Raw genomic sequence first — 27,104 nt, 5'->3', positions numbered from 1 at the left:
CTGAATACTTGCACCAGGTCCGATCCTGGGTGTTTTGGTGCTCTAGGTGAGATAATAGATCGAAGAACAGTCATGGACTACAAAGCACTGGTTGTAAGTCGCTCTGGAAAAGAGTGACTACTATCCATCCATCCATTTTCCAAAGCGCTTATCCTACTGGGTCACAGGGGGTCCAGAGCTGATCCTGGAAGCAATGGGCACGAGGCAGGGAACAACCCAGGATGGGGGGCCAGCCCATTGCAGGGCACACTCACACACCATTCACTCACACATGCACACCTACAGGCAATTTAGCAAGTCCAATTAGCCTCAGCATGTCTTTGGACTGTGGGGGGAAACCGGAGTACCCGGAGGAAACCCCACGACGACATGGGGAGAACATGCAAACTCCACACACATGTAACCCAGGCGGAGACTCGAACCCGGGTCCTAGTGGTTTGAGGCAACAGTGCTAACAACTGCACCACCATGCTGCCCCCAAGTGACTACTAAATGCTGTAAATGTAAATTCTTTTGAGTGATTCATTTATATTAAAAATATGTCTGACTGTTCGCATGCTCTCCCCGTGTTCGTGTGGGTTTCCACTGGGGGCTCCGGTTTCCTCCCACAGTCCAAAAGTATGTGCGGTAGGTTAGTCGGTGACTCTAAGTTGGCCCTGTAATTGTGTGAGTGTGCGTGTGACTGTGTGAGTGCGACTGTGTGAGTGTGCGTGTGACTGTGCGAGTGTGACTGTGTGTGTGTGACTGTGCGTGTGACTTTGTGAGTGTGACTTTGTGAGTGTGACTGTGTGCGTGTTACTGTGTGAGTGTGCGTGTGACTGTGTGCGTGTGACTGTGACTGTGTGCGTGTGACTGTGTGAGTGTGACTGTGTGCGTGTGACTGTGAGTGTGACTGTGTGCGTGTGACTGTGTGAGTGTGACTGTGTGAGTGTATGAGTGTGAGTGTGACTCTGTGAGTGTATGAGTGTGAGTGTGACTGTGTGAGTGTATGAGTGTGTGCGCTCTGCGGTGTGTAGGCAGCTGCCCAGGGTTGGTTCCAGCCTGTGCCTATTATTCCCCCCGTGACCCAGGTTGGGATTAAGCGGTTACGGTGATGGATGGATGGATATTTCTGACTCTTAACTAGCTTAACCTTGCTCCTGTTTGATTGTGGTTTCATGAAGCCCCTCTCAGCTCTCATTACACCCGCCCTCGGGTGCCTCGTTAAGCGTGTCGTGACAGAATGGTGAGACTCTTCCAGAACTCCAGCAGCTTACCTCTCTTTGCCCTCATAGTGGAGGTGTCTTCAGGCATTATACTGTACAGCGTTCATTGCCATTGCTTTATTAATTTAATCATCAATGGTTATTGTTAACATACCTTGGCACACGGGGCACAACAACAAAGTATGTCCCAGTTTCAGGGTCTGGACCAGAAGATATAGTGTCCACTTCTTTGCTGCATGAAGCTGCTCTTCTTGCCAGCTTCCAGCAGCTCCTGGATGTAACAGCAGGAGGGAAAAGCAGAAGAAGCTGACTGTACCCTTAACGGGGGTCTCGCCAGACCCTGCCCTGAACAAGTCTCCTGAACCCAGCATAGGAGGGGCCACCACCACACCTCCAGAGCCCATCCTCACCTCTGCTGTGCCCCCAGAGGTCACTCTCCAGGCTTCCGGCCTAGACAGGGCCACTCCACCCGAGTTCGAGCCACATTGCTCACACTCGGTCACCTCATCTCCTGCTGTCCCATTGGCTCCCTCTGTGTCTATTGGATTCTGGATGACACCCTCATCGGGACCCTCCACACTGAACCAGGACCGAAAAACAATGTAATCATTTTAAAATCTCATTATAGGGACCCCCAACCCCGCTAGGCAAATATTTTCATTGCCCACCCTGGACGACATATCTCTGGTTATTGATCAGTCTCCCACTCATCCAGAAAGAGCTGCTTCAACTCACAGGTTCTGGGTTTACAAGAATGAACTGCTCATTTCAGGTCCTGCCACAGAATCTCAATGAGGTTTAGATCTGACTGTTCTGACATCTACAGTAACTGCATGACCAACCTCAGCTTCAACTCTTGAATCGATGGCCCAATATTCCCCTGTAGAATGTTCTGGGATTGAGCAGAAGTCGTGGCAAATACATTTAGCAGACATAACAGTCTGCATGGTGCCTTTAAGGCATCTCACCTTTCTGCAGTATTGCTCCACATCTCATGCTTATCATAAAGTTTGTTTGTTTAGTGGACAGCGGATTCCACTTTCCAGATCTGCCACACGTGTCATTTCAGGGCAGGATTAAGAAGGCAAATCTAACATTTAACACATCAAAATTATACATTTAGAGACAAATACAAAGCCTGCAAATAGCAGGAAGAAGGGGGCTAAGTGGGAAGTGGTGTGGCTTCAAACCTTCTTAAACATAGTTTCCAGTTTCAATTAATATTTTAAAAGGGGCAATTGACAAGGTTTAAAAGTCACCTCTAATACCAAATAACTACATGTGTCCTGGCCAATTAAATAGCATAAAAAATCGATATACGGATTTTATAGCTATGTCCACAAGATGGCGCTACAACATCTTTTTTACTTTCAGGGGGGTTTGCGTTCACGACCCCTACTTAAAGAGAGGCACAACTTTTCCATTTGGCATAAAGCTCACTGAAGCGCCGTAGGCGACGGTGGTACCGCACATAGTACCTCATGGGAGATGTTTGAAGGCTGTAACTGAACTTATCCATCCCGGGAAGTATTAGGGCAAAGAGTAAAGACAGGGGTCCGTCCAAGAACCGGCGAAATCGGGACCTCCTGTTTCTGGAAGGCAGTAAATAATCAAGCGATGCTGAAAAAAGTGCTGCACTGCAAAGACGCAAAGTGATCCGTCATTAACAACAGTTATTTTTAATCGTAAAAAAACTGAGCCGAAAACATTTAAGAGATAACAGGTGAGGAATTTCTCAACATCCAAATCGTTGATCTGTAATATTTATATTTATGCAAGAATTTATATAGGTTATTAAATGTTAATGCGTTGTTAATCTTTTCTCAGTCCACCAAATGGATTTAAGAAAAATAAGTGCAAACCAGTCATCCGCATTTTTGGAGTGCCTAACTGCGCAGACGAGCTTGTCCCTGAGCATCACGGCCAATGTGACGGAGGATGCAGACGGCACCGCCTGCGCAAACGCCTCCGCCGCCCCGAAGACGCCGCTCCCCCGGAATAAAGGTAAGACAAAGCATGTCTGCGGGGCTGTAAGAGCGTCACTTTACGATACCAACAATGTTTCGTAGTTTACCAGTAAGCGTATTCTGCTTTATGGTTTTACCTGGACGATAATTCTGACTGACTAATTGCCGTGGTACTGTTTTTACGTGACAAGTCAAACTTTATTGTCATTTCACAAATTATGCAGACATACAATGAATCGAAATAGAATTTGACTTCAAAAAGGCTTTACAGATAAGACAACATAAAACATACAAGACAATAATGAATAAATATACGAATACATATATGAATATGCTGTACTTCATGCACTAAATTGGAACAGGAATGTAATATTTACATTTGAGATGATGATGGTTTGACCAAGTTCAACACACACAAAAAAATGCATAAAGAAGTCAATTTCCAGCTAAGCAATGAAATATGCAAAATGATATTCTCCTACAGTTTTCTGTATTACCCCTCAAAACAATTATTAAATGCAGAATTTCCAAGGAATTTTAAATCAAAGTGTACATCTCATATGCCGCAATATGTCTAATGTGAGTTTCTGTAATTGTTGAAAATTGTATTTATTAGTCAAACAAATGGACACAGACACCCAGTCCAGTCTGTACACAGACTGGTTTATGTACACAGACATCCCACGTAGTGCAGGAGAACTGTTAACGAAGTCTCCCTGGCTGCAAGTGCTCATGCGAAATAAACCGTGAATCGTGAGGGTTTCATTCCTGTATATTTTCCGTTTTCCGTTCACCCGTCGTTAATAACAGCTTATTCAAACAGATTTTCACCAAACTGGAAGCTCTCTGCACACATACGATGTCGGTCATACGATGAGATTTGGATCCAGCTGCATTCTGGGCTGAGGGAGGAGTGTCACTCTGTCATTAGCTGATTTGCTGCTGGAAATACTTGGATACTTATTAGCTGGATTGTCACCAATGCAAGTGACACTAAAATGATACAGACTAAACGCCATAAAATGGTGCAAGCTGTGTATTTGTGCTTTTCTGTATTTGACAGAGGTGGCAAGATCAGGTTCAGAAAGTACAAATCCAGACCAAGTTTTTGTTTGAACCAACCAGTTGAGTCACTCTGGGAATGCAACTTTTAATACTCAACTGGTTGGTTGAAACAAAAACTTGGTCTGGATTTGTACTTTCTGAACCTGATCTTTCAAAATAAGTTTTATTCAAAGTTTTTAAAATAAGTTTTATTCAAAGTAATATATCAGGAAGTGAAGCAGAGTTAGGAAAATCAAACCAAATAAATTCAAACTGATCAAATGACACACTCCAAACTGCGCAAACTCACAATTGCCACATATTTTTCCTGTCAAACTTTTCCTTTTCAGTAAGCATGTCTCAGAGAACTCAGTGTGTAGGGGGCAGAGCGGGACTTCCACAAAGTATGGTGTTGAAGAACTAAATGAGCTCAGGCGATAGCCAAACAGTATCCGAGAAGCAGAGTTAAACCAGACATCAGGTCTAAATTACAGAACCATACCCAGCAACCAAGAAATCAAACACAGACTCATAAAACCACACGACTTAGTAGATAAAAGTAGAACGCAAGAATGAGTAGTGCTGCTTTAACCAGAATGAGTTTACAGGCATTGAGTGCAGGCATGATTGATTTCCTATGAACCCATCTGAAGGTGGGCGTGGCCACAAAGACCAATTACACCAATGGCAAGTGAATAGCAGACTGGGGGCCGGCAAACATGTGACATAATGTATTTTTCATACAGCATAAAGGGACTCATCATAGGACTGTATGCTTTGGTTTTGATGACTCAACCACCTTTCAGTTAGTCAGTTGTTAATCTTACATGCTGCTATGACATAGTATCAATTACCTTACCATCTTCTATGTATACAATTTTTATTTAACATTAAAAAAAATCTTTTTGCAGATTTAAACACTTTGGCAGCAAAAATATATCAACAGTCAGTTCAGTGTTTATGACATTCTCTCACTTCACAAAGTAAATAAAGATGAGTTGTGTCACAGTAAATGACGAAAAGTTATATCCCTGATTTAATGTCTTTGCTTTTTCTTAAGCATAATGGTGAAAGGTTGTAAAACGCCAGATTTTGTCTAAGCAAAGTCCACAGGTTTCATAATATATAATAATATTCTTATTCAATATCCATCCATCCATCTATCCATTTCCCAAACCGCTTATCCTTCTGGGTCGCGGGGGGTCCGGAGCCTATCCCGGAAGCAATGGGCATGAGGCAGGTAACAACCCAGGATGGGGGGCCAGCCCATCATTGATATGTATCAATAAAATAAATATTGGTACCCTGCCAAAACGTTCTATTACAGACCTCCTTTTCTTTGTACTTGCAATGATGACAACTGGCCGACTCTCGGCAGACATGTTTCCTGTTTCCGTTCAGGGTTGTTATTGGGCCGTGTAGACTGTTGATACACATGTTTTGTTGATAAGACCCGTCTGTTTGTCTTTCAGGTTTTCACCAACACAATCAAATATTTAAAATTTCTCACTGGTATTTCAGATTTACTTCGTTTCTGAAATTGGTGACGGAGGGTTTTTAACAGAACCATATCAGGTCAAGTGTATAGTAAAGGATACATATTTTACATATTGATCATACATATTTTACACGACACTTATGCTGTATAAATACACTTCATTTTATGTTAACATTACTTTCAATATTTCTAAGATAAATTAGTTAGGTATAACAAATGCTTAGAAAATTATGAGAAAAAGGATATTCATTACAGGTGTGTTGAACATGATCAACAACATTTAAAAAAAAAATAAACAATTATATACCGGACAATTAGACTCTGCCACAACTGGTTTCGTCATGAGCATTAATTTGCATCCAATCTCACATTGATTTCATGCCCTGACAGGTAATTTGTGATGGTAACAGTGATTTATGTGCTATTTTTTTTACCACTTTTGGAAAGAACTGCATTGTTTCCACAGATATTCTTTATATGCATATATTAACAATACAAAAGTTATTTTTGCGTTGACTTAAAACGCTGAAAGATCTTACTCATCAAAGGCTTCGTTGATTTTTTTAATACCGCTGCCTGTGTAATATGCAATCGGTACATCTTTCAGTCTCGTATTTATTTATTTATTCATTTGTTAATTTGTTTGATGTAGAGAGAACATCATACATTTAGCTTAATTGCATTTTACGCTTTCATTTTTAGCCTGTTGCATGACGCAGGTGATTCAGCAAGGAACAGGAAATGGAAAAGCGGAAGATCACCAGTATGGCATTGCTGAAGGCATGACTGAATGTCCCAGTGTGTCTGTGATATTAAATGGGAGACTTAGACACACTGTAAACATCCAAAATGCATGTTTTAAGCAAAAAAAAAAATTACCGTGTGTTAAAGAGACATAATGCCTTTTGAGTTGGTTAGCTAAAACGTTTTGACTGTTTTAGCTAACGGAAAGTGACACGTTGATGTAATTAAATACTTTGTTACATTTTGGTTTGACAAAACAGAGAATGGTTGTCATGACAATTCATAGACTGATCATGGTGCTATTTTCTGTCATCATAATAGCATTCCCGAAAAATATGTGCTTGATTTAGGCTACTGTTGCTGCAAAAATGAATGAACCTATACGTGTGCATGGAAGAGAGGGATTTGGTGAGGTTTGGTTGTAACAATTCTTAAAAGTAGTCTCGTATAAAAAGAAAACCACATTATGAATAAAATCGTTCTTTTGTTTTGTTGTGATCTTGTTGTGAGAATGGGAGCCCTGTGGCTCAGTGGGTAACACTATTGCCTTGCACTTCCAGCGCTGGGAATTTGAACCCTATTTCTGCTCCGTGTATGAATTTTACTTGTTTGCTAGGTCCTCACATTTACTCCTGCCGTCCAGAGACATCTAGTTAATCTAAGTAGTTCCGTATATGATCTGCCGTATATGAGCATTGGGGAACCATGGGTTAAATGATGGATTTATGTATGTGGCATGTGTGTGTTTATGTAAAACAGAACTGAAACTGAACACCTTTGTGGTTTATGAGTTTACCGTGAAATATGCTGTCGATATAATGGAGAGTTGGCCAGTCACCAGCCTATAATCCAGTACACAAAGTCCCATTTTGGCTCATGTTGTCGCTATAAATGCTGCTGGTATTACTTATAATATCCCATGAGCGCTGATCCGGCTGCAGTGTGGATCCATTAGACCAAATGCAGGAAATCATTACTGCTTTTTGCAGGGGGGCTGTAGTGTCTGTAGTGTGTTGATGGTAATTGAATGTATTTACACTCAGCCGGAATTTCAGCTCCATCCCAGCATATCACAGACACCGCATTTCCATGTTGTAATTTGTCAAATCCTGAGCAGTCACACTGTGTGGAGAGACTTGAGATATGCCGTGAATTTGCAAACTAACATTGCAGGCAGTGATTGTGCACAAACTATAATATCAACTTTGTAGAAGGTTCCAGGTAGAGAAGAAAAAGAAAACAATAAAAACAAGTGCTTTTTGTCGGGCAGAGATGAAGGTGAAGAGAAGGTCTGGATCTTAACCATAAGCAAACAAGCAAAATACAAGACTTTTGGCATTTTTAGTTTTTTGACTGCACTCATAAATTTTTATAAAATTGAGATTCCTCTAGGTCAATTCTGCATGTCCCGGCACTAATAGAGTGAGACCATTAGTCAGCATTTCATTCATGGCAGTATGAGGTTTGGGAGGCTTCGGGATAGTGAACCTTTTTCTAAGTCTACTGACATTAAAACAACAGATGAGAACAGACGTACTGTCAAGGGCATCTTGTCAGTTCTGCAGAGGTTAAAATGAGACCCAGATCTGTGTCTCCATGGTGCATCTACTGACAAGCAACCTCTTTTCCAGGCATGTTAAAACATAGGCTTCTGACAACAGCGACGGCTTCCGGCAAGTCATGCAAGAGTTAGCCCTCAACAAATCAACTGATATCTGTTCTGAAGTCAGAGACGAATTCCTGCAGAGTGTACAGAAGGAAGCACCTGTCTGAAGCCTACACTAAGCCGAGGTTTCTGTGTGTCTTTGGTACAGCAGTGCTTACAGAGTCTGGCCTGGCAGTTTGCCGGTGTTTCAAACTGAACAATATCACAGCTGAAACCCAGGGGAAAAAAAGACTGTCTGCGATAGCATACAGACATCCTTCTAAATCAGAAGCAGCATATTGACTAGCTCCGCTGCTTGGAGAGGGTAACTGCACCACTGAGGGCAATCGGTACGTGGAAACAGAACATGTGTCTCCTCTGACAGCAGCCAGCCGACGGTGCAAGAGCAAAAAACATAGGAGCTTGGAGCCCTGGCAAAGCCCACCTGCCCCCTCCACTCTTACGTAAAGGGTTTTCCTGGATCTTGTTGTTCGTGGAGCTGCAGCGTTCATTATGCAATGAAACACCATTTAGTTTTAGATTTACTTAAGAAATTTGTTTGAGGATTGAAGGCATGTCAAATTGTTATGTCTTTACTGCGTAGTCTGTTGTGGATTTTGTCAGTAAGGGAGGTTATGCACAATATACGTTTTCTTGTGTGTCTAAGATGATATGTCGGTACAGGCACAGGTACAGGTCGCTAACCCGCTGAACTGCATACCACAATTTACAGTAGAGTCTCACCATAGATAATATGCAGGTACAGGCACAGGTACAGGTCGCTAACCCGCTGAACTGCATACCACAATTTACAGTAGAGTCTCACCATAGATAATATGCAGGTACAGGCACAGGTTGCTAACCCGCTGAGCTGCATACCACAATTTACAGTAGGGTCTCACCATAGATAATATGCAGGTACAGGCACAGGCACAGGTACAGGTCGCTAACCCGCTGAGCTGCATAGCAGAGTTTACAGTAGAGTCTCACCATAGATAATATGCAGGTACAGACAAAGATACAGGTTGCTAACCCGCTGAGCTGCATACCACAGTTTATAGTGGAGTCTTACCATAGATAATATGCAGGTACAGCACAGGTACAGGTCGCTAACCCGCTGAGCTGCATACCACAGATTATAGTGGAGTCTTACCATATATAATATGCAGGTACAGGCACAGGTACAGGTCGCTAACCCGCCTAGCTGCATACCACAGATTATAGTGGAGTCTTACCATAGATAAAATGCAAATTTCACACATGCAGAGCCAGAGATGGGATTTCAAATCCCTAATGAAATATAAGAATGATAATTTATAAAGTGTCTTTTCCATATAATTCCCATATGCAGAATACACAGTTTAACTGTCGTATTTTATTGGTAACAATACTCCAGAGGCATGGAGTCTAATAAACTTTTATTTTATTTACCAAACCGAAATGGCTTTGGAGAATCAACTCAACACTCATCGCACTCCCACTTATCCCAAAATCCCTGTCACCCACTTCCCAAATTATTGGTTTATCTAGAAACATATACTCAGGTGCACAGGAACCAGGGGGGGCAGGTGGGTGGTCCCCTGACAAAAATAACCATACCCCACCTTAAACTCTCCTATTCTCTTCCCCACACCAAATGCCCAAACAAATTATATGACATATTAAATGCAAACATACTACACATATCAAGAATTCTAAAACTATCCCTAGGGTAATATAGTCGGTATGTGGGTCAGCAGGCTTGGACGCTGTGATAGGAAGGTCACAGGTTCAAATGGTCCAGTCAGTAGAGCAGTAGCGCTGGAAATAGGGGCACTGAGGGTCCTGCAGCGGCCCCTCTGGTTGTTGGAGGTAATGCAGCGTCAGAATACGTAGGGCAGTTTGCCCACACCTATACATTTTGTCAAAGAAAAACATTTATGTTATTTCAGTTATCTTGAAATGGCCCAGAGGCGAATTTTGATTATGTCTCTGAAAAAAACTACTGCCGTTAGCCGTTGATTGCTACTTATTCTGTTTCTACCTGATTTTCACGTCAGCATTTTATATATCCCTAATTGTGAGTAGACTTATCAATAGCACACAAATCAATGTTACTGTGGCGTTACTGAGGGAGGAAGTAGCGAGGGAATACGGAAATGGACAACCCGACTACGCCACTCTGGGAATTGCACCCAGAGAATTAGAATACCGGAGTTCAAAACCCACTCCAATATAGAAGGACACAGATTCGTGATCACCATAGGGGAGACGCAAAGACCATAAACACTCCCTTTATTAGGCTGCTGTTAATTAACACTCCAAAATAAAAACACAAAGAAACCAAAATCACAGCACAAATAATACAAATCAAATCATGTTTAAAACACTCCAATCACACGACAAAAGAGAAACCCAAACCAGGCAGCTGTTATCGGGAGGGGAATGGGAGGCGTACAGTCAGACAACACTCTAGGGGGTCCCGCAGTACATGACGCAGGTACATCCACCCAAGGGGTGGGCTAAAAGAACGCCACGCGACCACGCAGCGCGGTATCGCCCGACACGGATCCTCACCGCCCAGCACCAAGCCTTCCCAACGACACCCCCCAATTCACATCCAATCAATAAAACACATTAATACCTAAAACCAATTAAAACATGAAACAAAACATAAAACATCCGGGCAAAACAGCAGCAATTGTAGTGACTTAGTATCCCGTTGATGGTCTGGCTCACGTCGGTCCGGGACACTCCAAGTCGCGATCCACTACAAATACAAACACAGTATTAGGTATGCCCCTACTACCCAAACGTTGGTAAAAGGAGACGAGACATACCTGGCAGATTACACGCGGTAAGAGTTGGAAAACTCTAAAAGCGGAAGCAACCGCAAGCTGCTAGATTTACCAAGCCCTTGCAACTGTAAGGAAGATACCAAAGCACATTACGACCCCCCATACAGCAAGCAAACGACCCCGTCCACTGATGCCCTACCTGCAGCGTTGGATATAGCCACAACTTCCGGAAAAGGAGATACTAGCGCACGGAGAGTCACGTCACGCTTGCAAATCAGTCACACACGCAACCACAACCGGGTCCTATATACGCGTGCTGATTACTTAATTGTTGCAGCCAGGTTAATGAAATTACCATGCCCCAACCAGATCGCACCCTCCAGCTCCACCTCATTACAATCTACCCCAGGATTTTGCATCGTCGTCCCAACGATGGACAGCTAAAACCAAACCCAGGGTTACTGCCAAGGTCTAAACATAGCCCCTACTGCATGAGACACAGGTCCGGAAGAACTCTCAGCCCCTAAGGCCACGCCCCCTACCGACCTAGGAAGATGATAAAGATTAGTATGTCGGCCTGCAGTGGTCCTGGCGGTTCTTCGTATCCCTACCCCACTGGTACTTGGCTGTTCCATCACTTGAGTGGTGACTACAGAGGGTCTTGAAGGGGTACCCGTATGCCAAGAGGCATATTCCTCCCCGCCTACCCCAGAGTGAATTGGCATGTCTGGAGGCAACGCTGCAGCTAACGACTGGGGGCACTGGGAAAGACCTGTACAGGCAGCCCCAGGGGCAGATGACACTATATTCCCCTCCACTGCAGGGATCCGAACCCAGAGCTCCTGCTCAAACGAGTCCTCGGAGGTAGCCACCTCTTCAGCTGGAAAAGGCTGAGGATCACCTTCGACTTCACAACCAACACAGGGCTTAAGCATGGTCCGATGAACATGCTTGACCTTCTCTAGAGCATCAACTGGTGCGACAGTATAAACCACACCCCCCAACCTAGGGGTTTTCAATACCTTATGCACCACTGAACTCCAGAGGTCTTGGATTTTATGTCGGCCCCGGACTCCAAGATCACGTACATACACTAACTGGTTCTCCTGTAACGGTGCAGCCTTCACCCGGTAATCATGGCGCTCCTTACGCCGCCCTGCGGCCATAGCAAGACGCTCCCTGGCACCCTCAAAAGCTAGCTGAAGTCGGGCTTGATGCTCCACTATCCAGTCGTTCACTGTACCAGGCACTGGTTCTTGAACCCTGCCCAACAAAAAATCCACAGGCAGTTTGGGATCTTGTCCAAACATAAGAAAGTATAGTGTCTCACCAGTAGATTTATGCGGTGTAGTATTGTAACTAAATGTCACCTGGGGTAAACATGCTGACCAATCCCTCTTCTGGGACGCAGGGAGTGTCCGCAAAAGATTGTGCAAAGTACGATTGAAACGCTCACACTGACCGTTACCCGCTGGATGATAAGGGGTAGTACGTGACTTACTAACACCATACAAAATGCAGAGTTGATGCATCAACGCACTCTCAAAATTACGGCCCTGGTCGGAATGAATACGACCCGGGACTCCCAATTTGTAAAACCACTCGGTCACCAAAACATGCGCCACTGTTGAGGCGCGTTGGTCCCGTGTTGGTATAGCCAAAGTATACTTACTGAAGACATCAGTCATCACCAACACATTCTCCACCCCATTACGTGCTGGCTCCAAAATGGTGAAATCCAAGGCTACGATTTCATTGGGTCGTGAGGCCAATAAGTGTCCCATGTAGCTGTGGGGAACAGGCTGAGAGTCTTTACTGACCTGGCAGCGTTCACACTCCTGGCACCAGCGTGTAATATCAGATGCCATTCCTGGCCAATAACACCGCTGCCGCACTAGCTGACTCGTTCTCTCGATACCTTGATGACCATGATCTTGATGGAGCTGTTTCAGCACCACCACCTGCAAAGACCTGGGCAAGACCAGCTGGAACACCTCTTCACCCCCATCAGGACGGAGAATCCTCCGATACAGCACCCCATCCTTTTCCACCAGACGGTCCCACTGACGTAACAACAACAAGGCTGAAGATGATAGCTGACCCCGTTCCACAGCAGTAGGACGCTCCCTCCTATTCCAAAAGGTCAGGATGCTACAAATATCAGGGTCAGCTTCTTGCTGAACTCGCAAGTTGACCGACGAACACTGCGGAAAGACTGAAACAACCGCTTGTGACGCAAAAATGCAATTACTGGGTACCGGGGTCTGCTGCACGACAACTGGGACAGCCGTCCCAGGACGATCTGGGGCAGAACTAGGCGGTAGATGTTGCCGAGACAAAGCATCGGCATTTCTATTACTAGTACCCGACCGATACTTCAGCTCATAATCAAACACCGCAAGTTGAGCCGCCCACCGCTGTTCGGTAGCACCCAGCTTGGCGGTAGAAAGATGGGCGAGGGGGTTATTATCAGTAAACACAACGCACTTAGCGCCCAACAGGTACTCACGAAATTTCTCCGTCATGGCCCACTTCAGCGCAAGAAACTCGAGTTTCATGGAGCTGTAGTTCGACATGTTCCGCTCCGCGGGCCTCAAGCCCCGACTAGCATATGCAATAGGCCGAATAAGGCCACCCTGTTCTTGAGAAAGGACAGCACCCAGGCCCCCATGGCTTGCATCTATTTCCAATCGAAAAGGCAAAGAAAAATCGGCATAGGCCAACACTGGTGACCCCACCAATCTACTCTTTAAGCCCTCAAAGCTAAGCTCACACTGTGCAGTCCATGCAGAAGCCAGAGAACGACCTGAAGCGCCTCGCGACTTTGTCCCAACTAGCTCTGCCACTAACTTATGCAAAGGGGCTGCCAGCTGTGCAAATCCCTCCACGAAACGGCGATAGTAGCTAGTGAACCCCAAAAAGGAGCGGAGCTCAGAAACATTAGAAGGCCTCTTCCACGTAGCCACAGCCTCAACCTTTTTAGGGTCTGTCGAGACACCCTGGCTTGAAATCACATGACCCAAGTAACCAACTTCCTTCTGAAAGAAAGCACATTTCTCCAACTTAGCTTTAAGGCCCTCCCGCTGTAGCCGTCCAAGTACCAACTCCAACCGTTCCAGATGCTGTAAAACAGAGGAGGAAAAGACCACCACATCAAAGTAGAGCAACAATGCCTGACAATGCTGATCCCCAAAGATTCGCTGCATCAACCGTTGAAAGGTACTAGGCGCGTTACAAAGCCCAAATGGCATTCGGTTCCACTCAAAAAGCCCAAAAGGCGTGCAAAAGGCAGTCTTGGTCCTATCCGATTCCGCAACGGGCACTTGATTATAACCACTGGCTAGATCGAGGGTAGAAAACCAGCATGCACCTGAAAGGGCATCCAAAGATTCCTCGATGCGAGGCAATGGAAAAGCATCCTTACGGGTCTTACTATTTAGCTGCCGATAATCCACACACAACCGAGGGCTACCATCCTTTTTCCTAACCAGAACGATGGGGGATGCATAGGGACTGCAACTCTCCCGAATGACCTGTGCCTCAAGCAGCTGTTGGATATGGGCCTTCACTACCTCATACTCGGAGGGAGGTAATCGCCGATAACGCTGACGAACCGGAATGTCATCCAATAATGGAATCTCGTGTGAGATGAGGTTACTGCAACCCAAATCCCCATCATGTGCAGCAAACACCGAGCTAAACTTCAGCAAGACGGCCCTAACCTGATCCTGCCGACTACGCCAAATCTGTGGCGTTACTGAGGGAGGAAGTAGCGAGGGAATACGGAAATGGACAACCCGACTACGCCACTCTGGGAATTGCACCCAGAGAATTAGAATACCGGAGTTCAAAACCCACTCCAATATAGAAGGACACAGATTCGTGATCACCATAGGGGAGACGCAAAGACCATAAACACTCCCTTTATTAGGCTGCTGTTAATTAACACTCCAAAATAAAAACACAAAGAAACCAAAATCACAGCACAAATAATACAAATCAAATCATGTTTAAAACACTCCAATCACACGACAAAAGAGAAACCCAAACCAGGCAGCTGTTATCGGGAGGGGAATGGGAGGCGTACAGTCAGACAACACTCTAGGGGGTCCCGCAGTACATGACGCAGGTACATCCACCCAAGGGGTGGGCTAAAAGAACGCCACGCAACCACGCAGCGCGGTATCGCCCGACACGGATCCTCACCGCCCAGCACCAAGCCTTCCCAACGACACCCCCCCAATTCACATCCAATCAATAAAACACATTAATACCTAAAACCAATTAAAACATGAAACAAAACATAAAACATCCGGGCAAAACAGCAGCAATTGTAGTGACTTAGTATCCCGTTGATGGTCTGGCTCACGTCGGTCCGGGACACTCCAAGTCGCGATCCACTACAAATACAAACACAGTATTAGGTATGCCCCTACTACCCAAACGTTGGTAAAAGGAGACGAGACATACCTGGCAGATTACACGCGGTAAGAGTTGGAAAACTCTAAAAGCGGAAGCAACCTCAAGCTGCTAGATTTACCAAGCCCTTGCAACTGTAAGGAAGATACCAAAGCACATTACGACCCCCCATACAGCAAGCAAACGACCCCGTCCACTGATGCCCTACCTGCAGCGTTGGATATAGCCACAACTTCCGGAAAAGGAGATACTAGCGCACGGAGAGTCACGTCACGCTTGCAAATCAGTCACACACGCAACCACAACCGGGTCCTATATACGCGTGCTGATTGCTTAATTGTTGCAGCCAGGTTAATGAAATTACCATGCCCCAACCAGATCGCACCCTCCAGCTCCACCTCATTACATTACCATAGTATAACTAAGCAACAACTAAAGTAATACAGTCATAATTATATATTCAAGCGTTTATCCATCTGCAATGCGTAAGATCGGGACACTCTTGGACAACTATTTTTGCCGCGTTGTTCAAATAGGCTAGTCGCACGTACCAGAGTCGCTCATTTCGCCTTTCAACTACCGTCGGGCTTAAAGGTTAACAACGAAGTAAAACACTAGTAAATCCCGCTAAAGTTTTTCTTCTTCTTTATCCATGTTGGTTAAATATAATGAGTTTAAGTGCTTTATTCTTTTAAAATATGCAAAGTGCCGGGACGCTTGTGTCTACTAACAGCAAGTGGCTGCGGAAGGGCGGATCACCGCTGGACGTGTATCACTGTATGCGCTGGCTTACATTCATCCTGCTATATGTTTTATTATTCCTCAAAAATGTGATTAAATATAACACATGAATAAATACATCTAATGTATTTTTATTCTATTAAAGTTTAACGGCAACCCCTTATCTCCCAAAACCATGTGGTTCCTATCAGCAACACTTGGCATAAGCATGTATGATACAATATATGAACATAACCCCTCGACCAATCAATAAGGGATACGCCCCTTTCTCTTATGACGTCACACACTGAGCCCACATTAAGCTCCACCCAAGGTACTAATATTTTTTTTACGTAGTTTATGTGCTGCAAAAAGGGGCGGCATGGTGGTGCAGTGGTTAGCACTGTTGCCTCACACCTCTGGGACCCGGGTTCGAGTCTCCGCCTGGCTCACATGTGTGTGGAGTTTGCATGTTCTCCCCATGTCGTCGTGGGGTTTCCTCCAGGTACTCTGGTTTCCCCCCACAGTTCAAAAACATGCTGAGGCTAATTGGAGCTACTAAATTGCTTGTAGGTGTGCATGTGTGAGTGAATGGTGTGTGAGTGTGCCCTGTGATGGGCTGGCCCCCCATCCTGGGTTGTTCCCTGCCTCGTGCCCATTGCCTCCGGGATAGGCTCCGGACCCCCCGCGACCCAGTAGGATAAGCGGTTTGGAAAATGGATGGATGGATGTGCTGCAAAAATACTAACGATGGGCACACTAGTTTTGTATTGTGAAAATGTAAAGAAAGGTTTTTGTTTATTTTGGGATTTTAATTGCAGTATTTATTCCATTTCAATACCAAATTAGAGCATTATAAGCGGTACTGGTGAACTGCACGTTGTAGCTAAATTTTATAGTCTGGGTAAATTGTGTCTTAAACGTAAAGATATGTCCTTTTTCGTTCCTTAGTTGAAACTATTCAGTATTATTATTGCGGAGAAGACTGATGTTGCCTATACTGATCGTGAATGTTTTCGCCTTTATTGGTTTTGCAGTATTAAAAATTAAACATAAGTTAAAATATTTAATTGACTCTGTAGTTTAATCATGCGATTTATTAGTTATGCTGAATTTTATATGCCAAGCTTTCTGTGTTTCTCACAAGCTCCTTCTCTATACTCACCAGAAATGCACTCTGTGCGGATCTTTCTCTACTCACTCATCTTCCTCCTGGGCGTCTTTGGGAACCTGCTGATCATCTTGGTGCTGCTGGTGAACAAGCGAATGCGCACGGTGACCAACTCCTTCCTGCTGTCGTTGGCGGTCAGTGACTTGACTATGGCAATATTCTGCATGCCCTTTACCCTCATTCCCAACCTGCTGGAGGACTTCATCTTTGGGGCTGCCATGTGCAAGATCGTTACCTACTTCATGGGTGAGTTCTCCACATTGTTTGCACCATCACATTGGAGAACAGATATTTTAGGAGACCAGATGATTCACACCGTAAAAACGGAGCCACAGACACCAAGGACCCAGCACCTATTTTACGTTGTATTATTAACTGACAGTGTGGTAACCGGCAAAAGTAGCCACTTTACTCTTTGAAATAATTTTGAGATGTTACTTATTAAATAACAAATTTCTCCCTTAAATCGACAGATACAGTATCTTCTAACTTTTTTCTTTTCAAATAACCGTTACATTTTCATTGACTGACATAATTTCGTTTTGAACTGACTCATTTTATAGTGATTCTTGGTAAAAAATTTAATGGAAAATGATCCAATTGATGTTTAATCCTTGAGCACAAAATATTTCATTAGTCATCCCTAGTTAGGTCACGAGTAAATAAATGTTGAATTGGTGAATGAATCATTTATTAACCATAGGAAGTACTGAGCATTCTGTATGATAATTATGACACATTTCAAGGCAAATTCTCTATGCTCCTTTTTACACTTAATCATTTAACTTCAATAATTTGTCTTTAAAGTTTTTTTTTTTCCTTTCAGAATATATATTCAACTGTTATTGAATAATACTGTGTGAGTACATAAGGTGTGGAACACTGGCCTCTGCATTTGTAGTTACATCTGTATTTGTAATTTACTTCCCATACATTTTATGACCTAATGCAGAAAAACAGATAATTCCAAAAGATTCACATGCTTTTTCTTCCCAATGTAACCAAGAGCTCTAGATGATGTTTATTAGACTTGTTGATCTACAGTACTTCTGCAGTTCTGTGAATTTTCTTTTGTGTTTATATTAGAGCTATGCATAACATCAACGATATTTTGACTCAGCAATTTACCCTTTTTTGGTTGAGAACCTTAGACTTGAGGGTGTTGATCGTCATCCCGGCCATCTCACACTCAGCTGCACACTGCCCAAGCACACACTGCAGGTCACAGCTCAGCGACGCCAACAGGACCACGTCATCTGCAAAAAGCAAAAACTGGACTCCCTCTGCCCCTTGGCTACACCTAGAAATTACGAACAGAAGTGGTGACAAAGGGTCCTGGCTGAGACCAGTGCCCACCGGGATCAAGCGTGACTTACTGCTGGCCATGTGTGTAACCTACTGAAAGTCTGTCACTTTTCTGATGCCTGTGGACAGCTTCTTGGATTCTGTCAGGAAGAAGCACATTGTAACGGCAGTAAATGCTTTCCAGTGCCAGTCCCATTTAATTCCACACATTTTTTGGAATGACAGCTCACCTTTCCTACTACAGCTGCAATTAATGGACCATCCTCCAAAAAAAATCTAAAGTCAACGTTCTACAAGGTCTTGGTTCAGTCGGAGTGACCTTCTAATCCAGTTTAACAGCTCTAAAATAGCTTTAAATTAGAGGACCATGAAGAAGAAAGGTATAATATTGCTGTATGTTAGAGGCCATTCACTTTTTCACTTCTGCCAGACAAACATGAAGGCCTTCGATACTGACCTGTATCTTTTCATCACCAGAAGTCACCAGAATGGAAGGAAACTGAAAGAGTTCAGCAAAGACTAATAATCTTTAGAAGACACAGACACACATATAGATATATAATTTCCTCAAGATATTCAATTTTTATACATGAAATGGCTTGATAATGTATTGTCACCATTATGTCAGCATTTGCCTGTTGGCTATATCCACTCTTTCCCTATCAGCAGCTGCACAATAAGTGCATCTCTTACATGAATAGACCACATCACTTCATTTTCTTTGTTAGCTGCCTTCTCTAACTTGACCTCAAAACATATCAAATCGCTACAGGGTTTAACTAATGTTATTCTAGAAAATTTATCTGTGAATTTTAAAAAGAGAAAATGGCAGAATAAAACTGCATTGAATTTATTTGGGCGGGGGGGCTTTTGATGCACGGTAGATTAAAAAACCTCACTTAGCACTGCATGCCAAGTAACTCAGGTATTCATTGGATAAACGTGGTAAACATTACAACACCCAATTCACGATGAATGTATTATTCGTAGTAGCAGTAGTAGTTGTAATACTAGTATATATTCAGTTGCTTAATATTTCTACTCTGTTTTTCAGGATATTCTGTTTGTGTAGTTTTTAATTAGTCTGGGCCATGTTTACTTGTGCGCACCGTGTGTACTGTCTGCGCTTTGTCTTGCACTGTTCCTTTGTTTGCCTGTGCTCTTGCCGTGGTCGTTATTTTAACCCTGCTGCTGTCTCTCTGTAGGCATCTCAGTGAGCATCTCCACCTTCAGCCTGGTCGCGATAGCCATCGAGAGGTACAGCGCCATCTGTAACCCGCTGAAGTCTCGCGTGTGGCAGACGCGCTCCCACGCCTACCGGGTGATCGCGGCGACTTGGCTCCTTTCCGTCTTCCTCATGGTCCCCTATCCTGTGTTTAGCACCCTGGTTACCTTCAAAAAGCGCAATCGCGTCACTGCGCATATGTGTCGCCTCAGCTGGCCGAAGAGCCAGGTGGAGCAGTCATGGTACGTCTTTGAGCCTCCCAACGCAGCTCATTACATAACAGCTTTATTAACATACATTAAGTGAGACACCCTTATGAAATCTGTAAGAACTAGATACTGGACAACATTAAAAACACTTTCATGCTAATTAAAGTATATTAATTAATTGTATAATGATATAAATATTAATGAAATGTGTGAATAAAATGAATACATTCATTAAAATTTGTCTTTATTGTTGGAAAATTATATTTATAAAGCAATTCAAATAAGCCATATAACAAGATTAAATCTGATGCCATGGGAATCAAACTTGCTTTGTAATATTGTAACTTTTTAGTCTATTTGCTCGGTGCTTGTATAATGCAAATTATTGTTAATTGTTTATATACCTGTATCATAAATCAAGTCTTATGTACTTATGATGTAACAATGTTTCATTACCATACAATATTTTTTTTTATAAAAGACAGAAATAAAATAAAAAACAACTTATTCCTATTTCAGTGAATAATCAGCTAAGAAATACCTTTATATATTGTTTTATATAATGTTTTTCTTACACTTTTTCCCATCTCATAATATTTTCATATATAGATGGAGTTGATTTTTGGCAAGAGCTGATTAACACATTCATTATACTGATGCACTGACATGCGCTGGTCACTGAAAATCCATGCGTCATTATTGGATATTTCTGGGGAAATAAGCCAATCACATTGATGTGAAGAGGGTGTCATAGACACATATACTTATCCGGCACCTGCTTCCGCTCATCAGGTAAAGACAAAAAAACCTGCCATTTAATAAACAATATTTATTTAAAAAAGGGGGGTCTCTCTGAATTAAAAGACTTCAAAGCTTTTATTGAGGTGCCAGAATAGAACCATTAAATGAGGCACAATTAGCATAGAAGATGTCAATTTTCAAAAGTCTCTGTGTTCAACCAAATATGCCATCACCACTATTTAATGTCAGTTGGCTGCTGGAATTAGGGCTAAAATGGTCTCATAATCAGCAAGTTTCTCTGTTTATCCTTATTGCAATGAGGCTGACAGCTGACACCAGCGGCGTCCCTCTGAAGGTCCGTTATGGCTTCAAACTCAATCCATGCCCAGGGTCAGACTGGGCGATGTTCCATTCTGGGTGTCTGTGAAGTCACTTCCTGCATCATCTGCTGAATAATTCCTCTTTATTGGAGACCCTAATTAATTCAGCAGTCTTTTGTGTCTGTAATGGGTTTGTAATTCATCAGACAAATGGTTGATGAAAAGCTTTCCCCATACCGCTCTGCCTTTTGAGTGTTGGAGGGTAAATGTAGGCTGTGTACCTGCGCTTGAAGAAAAAAACAAAACGCGGCAGGGAACCCTGGATGTGAGGCTGGTTAGCGTGCAGAGCTACTAAAACGTGCTTCTTCTCCCTGTATCACTCCTGATTTTCCTTGTTTGTCAACCTGAGATCGCTCAGTGATTAGGGTGCACCTGTCCCTGTCTCTCCATGAAGCCTCACTGAAATGTATATGGAGCAGCTCAGCTTGTCACATGCTCGACGTTTAAGGGCCAGAAGGAACCCTTGCCCGTTTTGCATGTATCTGTCATACAGTCTGCCAAGATTCCTTCTGAAAATTTAGTTGAATATTAGCTAGGGTCGCAAAATTCTGGGAATTTTCCGAGTTGGAAACTTTCCATGGGAATTAATGGGAATAAACTGGGTTTTTCCAAAATTGCTGGTTAATATTTAACAGGGAACTTAAAAGTAGTTGAAAAAACATCTTGATGGGGCACTAGTAATGATATCACTGTGTAAACAAGTGCTTGTGAGTAATTATGTTTGCGTAAGAACACCTAATAAATGAGCTTCTGCATCAAACGCACTGCATATCCATCATATTCTGTGTCGTATTATTCATACAGTTCGTTTTCTTTGCTCTGCTCGCACAGTCCCACAGGGATCTTAATATTGACCCACTGCTGAGCACCTCTGGAGAATTCACCCCCCCCCCTCCACCCCCCCATCCTTCATCCCTTTTAACGTTTTTGTTCTTTTTTCTCAGGTACATCCTCCTGTTGTGCGTCTTGTTCTTCATCCCCGGGGTTGTGATGATTATCGCGTACGGACTGATCTCCAGGGAGCTGTACCGCGGAATCCAGTTTGAGCTCGGGCAAAAAAGGCATGCAGGTGGTAAGTTCAGAACTTGTTTGAATTGTTCGCTCTGTGGATGCGCTGAATATGTGTCAGTGTGGGCTACAGTGTCAGACGGAAAGTAAGCCTGCAAGCATCATGTAACAGGTTCTGCTATAGTGCCTTTTGCCGAGTCCAATTATCAATGAGCTTCCTTCCATCAAGGCTTTTGTTTTCACCAATCATATACAAGATGTGAGCAACTTGAAAGCATACTTGCTTGTTTAGTCTCCAGCTTCATGACATGGTATAGTAGAGTAACCGTAGCAACAGTTGGCATGGTGTTGTACCATGAAACATCTAAATTGCCCTCTAAAGCATCGCTATCAAATAAGTATGGGCAAGGCTGATAATGTGAGGAACAGATTTAATCATTCAGAGATATTAGCAGATAGAATTTACTGGCTCACTGAGGCCAGTAAATGGGTTAATCCGATTAAGTTTAAAAATAACCAGAGTAAATTAACATCGCAGTCCAGTATTTCCTAGAATATAGAGAATGTAGAAATTGTCTATAAAAATAGGAACATTTATTAAAATTTGATTGATTTGATTATTACATAGTCTGATTATAAAATATATTGCTGGATAGGTAAATGTTAGGTGACATAAAATTCAGTGTGTCAAAAGCTATGAATTGTAAGGAGCATTTGTTGATGTAGCAAACATCTTTCTCTGATTTTATGCAATTCATATTTTTGTTTTTCTGATAATGAATAATAAAACTGCATTTACTACATTTACTGTAAATGATTTTTTTCAAGTGACCCAAATTCCAGAAATGTTAATGCTTAGCTGTTACAGGAAGATTTATTTATTTGAAATATATTGCAATAAACATTTAATACCACACTCATTTCTGGGGGAATAATAAATTAGTTTCTTAAAGTCATTAATATTCCATTTAACAATTACATGTCACTTATAAAAGTTTACGAAATTGTTTCTTGTTTCATTAAAGCTGATTTATGTGTTCAAAGATCCGTTTCGTAGGTTCTCTGAACTCAGAAAACTAATATAAAAGCCTATTATATTTCTCAATTTTCTTCAGCAATTCAGGAGATTTTAAATAAGTCCTTCTTTAGTGACTCATTTTTGTAACTCAGCTGTCAAACTTTTAGAAACATATTTTAGTTCTTTAGTTTAATATTTGTGGTCATAATATTTACTCCAAAATATGCCTCAGGGGGGCGGCATGGTGGTGCAGTGGTTAGCACTGTTGCCTCACACCTCTGGGACCCGGGTTCGAGTCTCCACCTCAGTTACATGTGTGTGGAGTTTGCATGTTCTCCCAATGTCGTCATGGGGTTTCCTCCGGGTACTCTGGTTTCCCCCCACAGTCCAAAGACATGCTGAGGCTAATTGCCCATAGGTGTGCATGTGTGAGTGAATGGTGTGTGAGTGTGCCCTGCGATGCCCTGGTCCCCCATCCTGGGTTGTTCCCTGCCTCGTACCCATTGCTTCCGGGATGGGCTCCGGACCTCCCGCGACCCAGTAGGATAAGCAGTTTGGAAAATGGATGGATGGATGGATATGCCTCAGGACCAAATATTCTCTGGTAAAAAAAAATATATATGTAAAAAATTTAAAAATAAAAAATAGCTGAATAATGTATGTCATGAATCCATATAAGGCATGTAGTAGGATGCTTCAGCTTTAGCAATGTTAGTGTGGTGGTCCATACTCCTGCCTCTCTTAACTGTAACCTGGCTCCCTATCCTTATCTAGGGCTTAAGAATGGTCTGAGTGGTGCAGTGGCATCTGGTAGTGATGATGACGACGGCTGTTACATTCAAGTCACCAAGAGGCCCAATGCTGTGGAGATGTCAGTACTCACGGCCACCAGAGCCTCCAGCACAGACCGACCACGCAGCAACACCTCAGAGGCAAAACTCATGGCCAAGAAGCGAGTGATCCGCATGCTGATCGTCATCGTCGCCATGTTCTTCGTCTGCTGGATGCCCCTGTATTCCGTCAACACCTGGAAGGCGTTCGACTGGCAGTCGGCCCACCAGACTCTGTCGGGGGCGCCCATCTCCTTCATCCACCTGCTCTCCTACACCTCGGCCTGCGTCAACCCCATCATCTACTGCTTCATGAACAAGCGCTTCCGCAAGGCCCTGTTGGCCACCTTCACCTGCTGCTGGAGGCCGTGCCGGGTTCGGCGTGAGACCGATGACGACGTCATCGCTATGGGTGCGTCACTGTCCAAGTTTAGCTACACCACTGTGAGCACGATGGGACCCTCCTGACTCCAGGTACATAAAAGCACAGGCCCTGCATAGATACAAAAAACCGTGATGCTTTTCACTCATGCTTTTCACATAATATTAGTGTTCCATGCAGTGCACTGTGATTTCCTGTGTATAAAAGCGATTCCTGGTTTTTAGTGAATGTAAATGCTGTGTTCTGTTGATTAAGGACTCATTTTCTCTTGAGAGAAGCTTTTTCCGAACTTTTAAGTCTGTGTTGGAGTATTACTATGTGTGACGTACATATGTGTTTGAAATTTGAACACTGGATTTTATTTTACCGGTCAGTGCTTGGTTATTCATAAAAGCTCACGCCTTGTCCAGCCAGGTACCATTTTGGTATCTTTCCTTGCTCATGTCTCTCAGATGTTTGTAATTCTGTAAGATTAGTCTGCTGGCTACATTTACATTTATTTTATTTAGTAGATGCTACAGATTAGAATATCCCCTTTGGGCAAATCAACAACAGTGTATTTTTGGTTCTGGCTTCAGATGGTACAATGTACTTAAAATTGAACTTCTGCTTTAGATTTAATCTGCTTTGCTAATTACTGTGTGTATGACAGAGGTGGAAAGTTCAGGTTCAGAAAGTACAAATCCAGGCCAAGATTTTGTTTCAACCAACCATTTGTGTACTCTGTGAATGTGTTATACTGAACTGATTGATTGAATCAAAACATTGGTCTGGATTTGTACTTTTTGAACTTAAATTTTCCCCCTCTGGTGTATGGAATGGATTGGTCTCTTTCCTTATAATATGTTGACACAATGTCGATAGCTTATGAAATGTATGGCTACTTATATTTTAATCCAACTAGTTTTTCTTTTTGTTTAATATGTGATCGATTATCTATCGATTAAACCTTTGCAGCTCCAGTAATGTAATGCGTAAAATTAAGCAGTAAAACTCTTATGATTTAGCAAACTTTCAGCACCGTTATAATTTCCTTAATAATGTGTTTTAATTAATGATATTTTGAGTTTTCAATGGGAAAAGGTAACAAAAATGCAAAAGCTACCAGAGCAGTAACCTTGGAGAAGCTTAAATATATGGAGGAGATACTTACCTCTGCAGAAAAGTCTCTGGTCCATATGATTACTGTCTGTATCCACTTGGGTAGTCATTCTGAACATCTTCTGATTGGAAAAGTACAGCCAACCAAAGATGATTCTCGCACCAAAGGTGGTAATATTGCAGAAATGAATATTAATTTCCTTTTTTGAAGTTTAGGGAATTAACCAAAACTTTTAGTAGCAAAAAATCAGCAAGTTCTGATTAGCAGTGTGTAATGCTCAAAGAAAAAGGAATATGTAGGTTGTTCATAAATATTCAAATATTCAGTTTACTGAAGTATAAACAACCAATCTCTGCTGCACTTCTACGACCCGAAGAGCCTGAAATCATTTCCCCATATCTCAGATTACAGAACCCAGTGTAAGAACCTCCCTAAGAATATTCTGCATGGTTCACATTGCCTTACGTTTCATAATTATCTTAATGGACGATAATTCTATGGTAATATTTCTCTCTCTGTAACTAGACAAATTTTTTACAAAAAATTAACAAAAAGGAAATCTGGAAATGTTATGGAAAATCTGTTTCGTTTACACAGTCATTTTTTAAGGTCCACTTGACCTCTTTTCAAATGTACTCAGTACCCATTGTCCTAGGCAAGGTTCACCACTGGCACCCCCTATTGGAAACAAAGTGAAACTGACTTGCTAAGGCAGCACCTCCTCAAAAGATGGCACCATAGATGGCTGCATATATTGTCTAGTGGGTTGATCAGCACTGAATAACCTACGTATGTAGCTACTTTATCGAGGCAGCACAGCAGTAATTACATTTAGCTATCTACCTCTCAAGTGAAAGTCCATCTTCAAATCAGCAGAAAATACAATCCCTACATCCCATAGTAACCTTGGTGATTCATGTCATACCTCCAAAGAATGTGGTACTGTATGTCTTATTTAAGCTATTCAAACCCTGAAAGCAGCCACAAGGAAATACGTTTTTGAACACTGTATCAGGAACTGTTTGTATATTCAGAGTAATACATCACAGTAATTTATGCGTTAATGGATTTTTTGCCTATGATGAAAGTGCCTGGAAATTGTATATACATACACTGCCCCAAGAACGGTAAGTTAATATTCCTAGCAGTGCGCTTAAGTGAATGTAGTGATGGTTTTGTTGATTTATTGAGGCTTCTTCATTCTTCATGGAACCAGAGTTGCTGTAGCTGAAGTCATACATTTACATTGTAATAAATTTAAAGTAAATAGCGGCAGCCCTCTCCTCACCAATGAATTGTGTACAGATACTTAGTCGGCTGAAGGCACCACAATAACGGCATATTATACAGTCACTGAAGCATTTTTCTATTTAAATGTATTAATGTTTCTTGTTATGTTTAATAAACTGAAAGGGTTGTCGAGAGCAGAATAAATTAGACTATTAGAGACTATTAGAAAATGTGGAAATCATGCAGTTCAGGATCAAATGGATTCTTCAAAGTAATAAACCACATCAGTAAATTCTGACTAATTTATTCCACAGCAACTAGTTATCAGAATACAGTGTGGAAGATTAAATAGCATGTAGACAGCGTTTGGCCTCATGCTTAGTTTTGGCTGTACTGTAACAGCATTTATTTCCATGCCAGCAGCATCAAGTTCTTAAGTAGATACTGTATATTATGTTTAATAGAAATATTAAAAGAAAGCAAA

At 42.6% G+C, this 27,104-nt stretch overlaps 1 protein-coding gene across 2 annotated transcripts; it reads left to right on the top strand.

The window, feature by feature from the left end:
- Nucleotides 1-866: 866 nt before the first annotated feature.
- Nucleotides 867-27,104, top strand: LOC125710244 (cholecystokinin receptor-like). Of its 2 annotated transcripts, none has more exons than XM_048979786.1 (5): nt 867-3,209; nt 17,188-17,436; nt 19,701-19,962; nt 21,995-22,122; nt 23,851-27,104. In XM_048979786.1, the coding sequence occupies exons 1-5, from the start codon at nt 3,041-3,043 to the stop codon at nt 24,372-24,374; spliced, it is 1,332 nt and encodes a 443-aa protein (XP_048835743.1). In that variant the 5' UTR covers nt 867-3,040; the 3' UTR covers nt 24,375-27,104. The 2 variants fall into 2 exon arrangements, with proteins under 2 accessions (XP_048835743.1, XP_048835744.1); XM_048979787.1 differs by lacking the exon at nt 867-3,209 and adding an exon at nt 10,051-10,162.

The sequence above is a fragment of the Brienomyrus brachyistius genome, chromosome 16 (assembly GCF_023856365.1).
Source record: "Brienomyrus brachyistius isolate T26 chromosome 16, BBRACH_0.4, whole genome shotgun sequence".
In the NCBI taxonomy this organism is placed as follows: domain Eukaryota; kingdom Metazoa; phylum Chordata; class Actinopteri; order Osteoglossiformes; family Mormyridae; genus Brienomyrus; species Brienomyrus brachyistius.
The sequence above is the reverse complement of the archived record's forward strand: the minus strand, read 5'-3'. Positions and strand labels throughout refer to the sequence as shown.

Coding starts and splice junctions, on each gene's coding strand:
- LOC125710244 (XM_048979786.1), top strand. CDS start 3,041: ATGGATTTAAGAAAAATAAGTGCAAACCAGTCATCCGCATTTTTGGAG. Junction 3,210..17,187: donor GCCGCTCCCCCGGAATAAAG/GTAAGACAAAGC, acceptor TATACTCACCAG/AAATGCACTCTGTGCGGATC. Junction 19,963..21,994: donor AGCCAGGTGGAGCAGTCATG/GTACGTCTTTGA, acceptor CTTTTTTCTCAG/GTACATCCTCCTGTTGTGCG.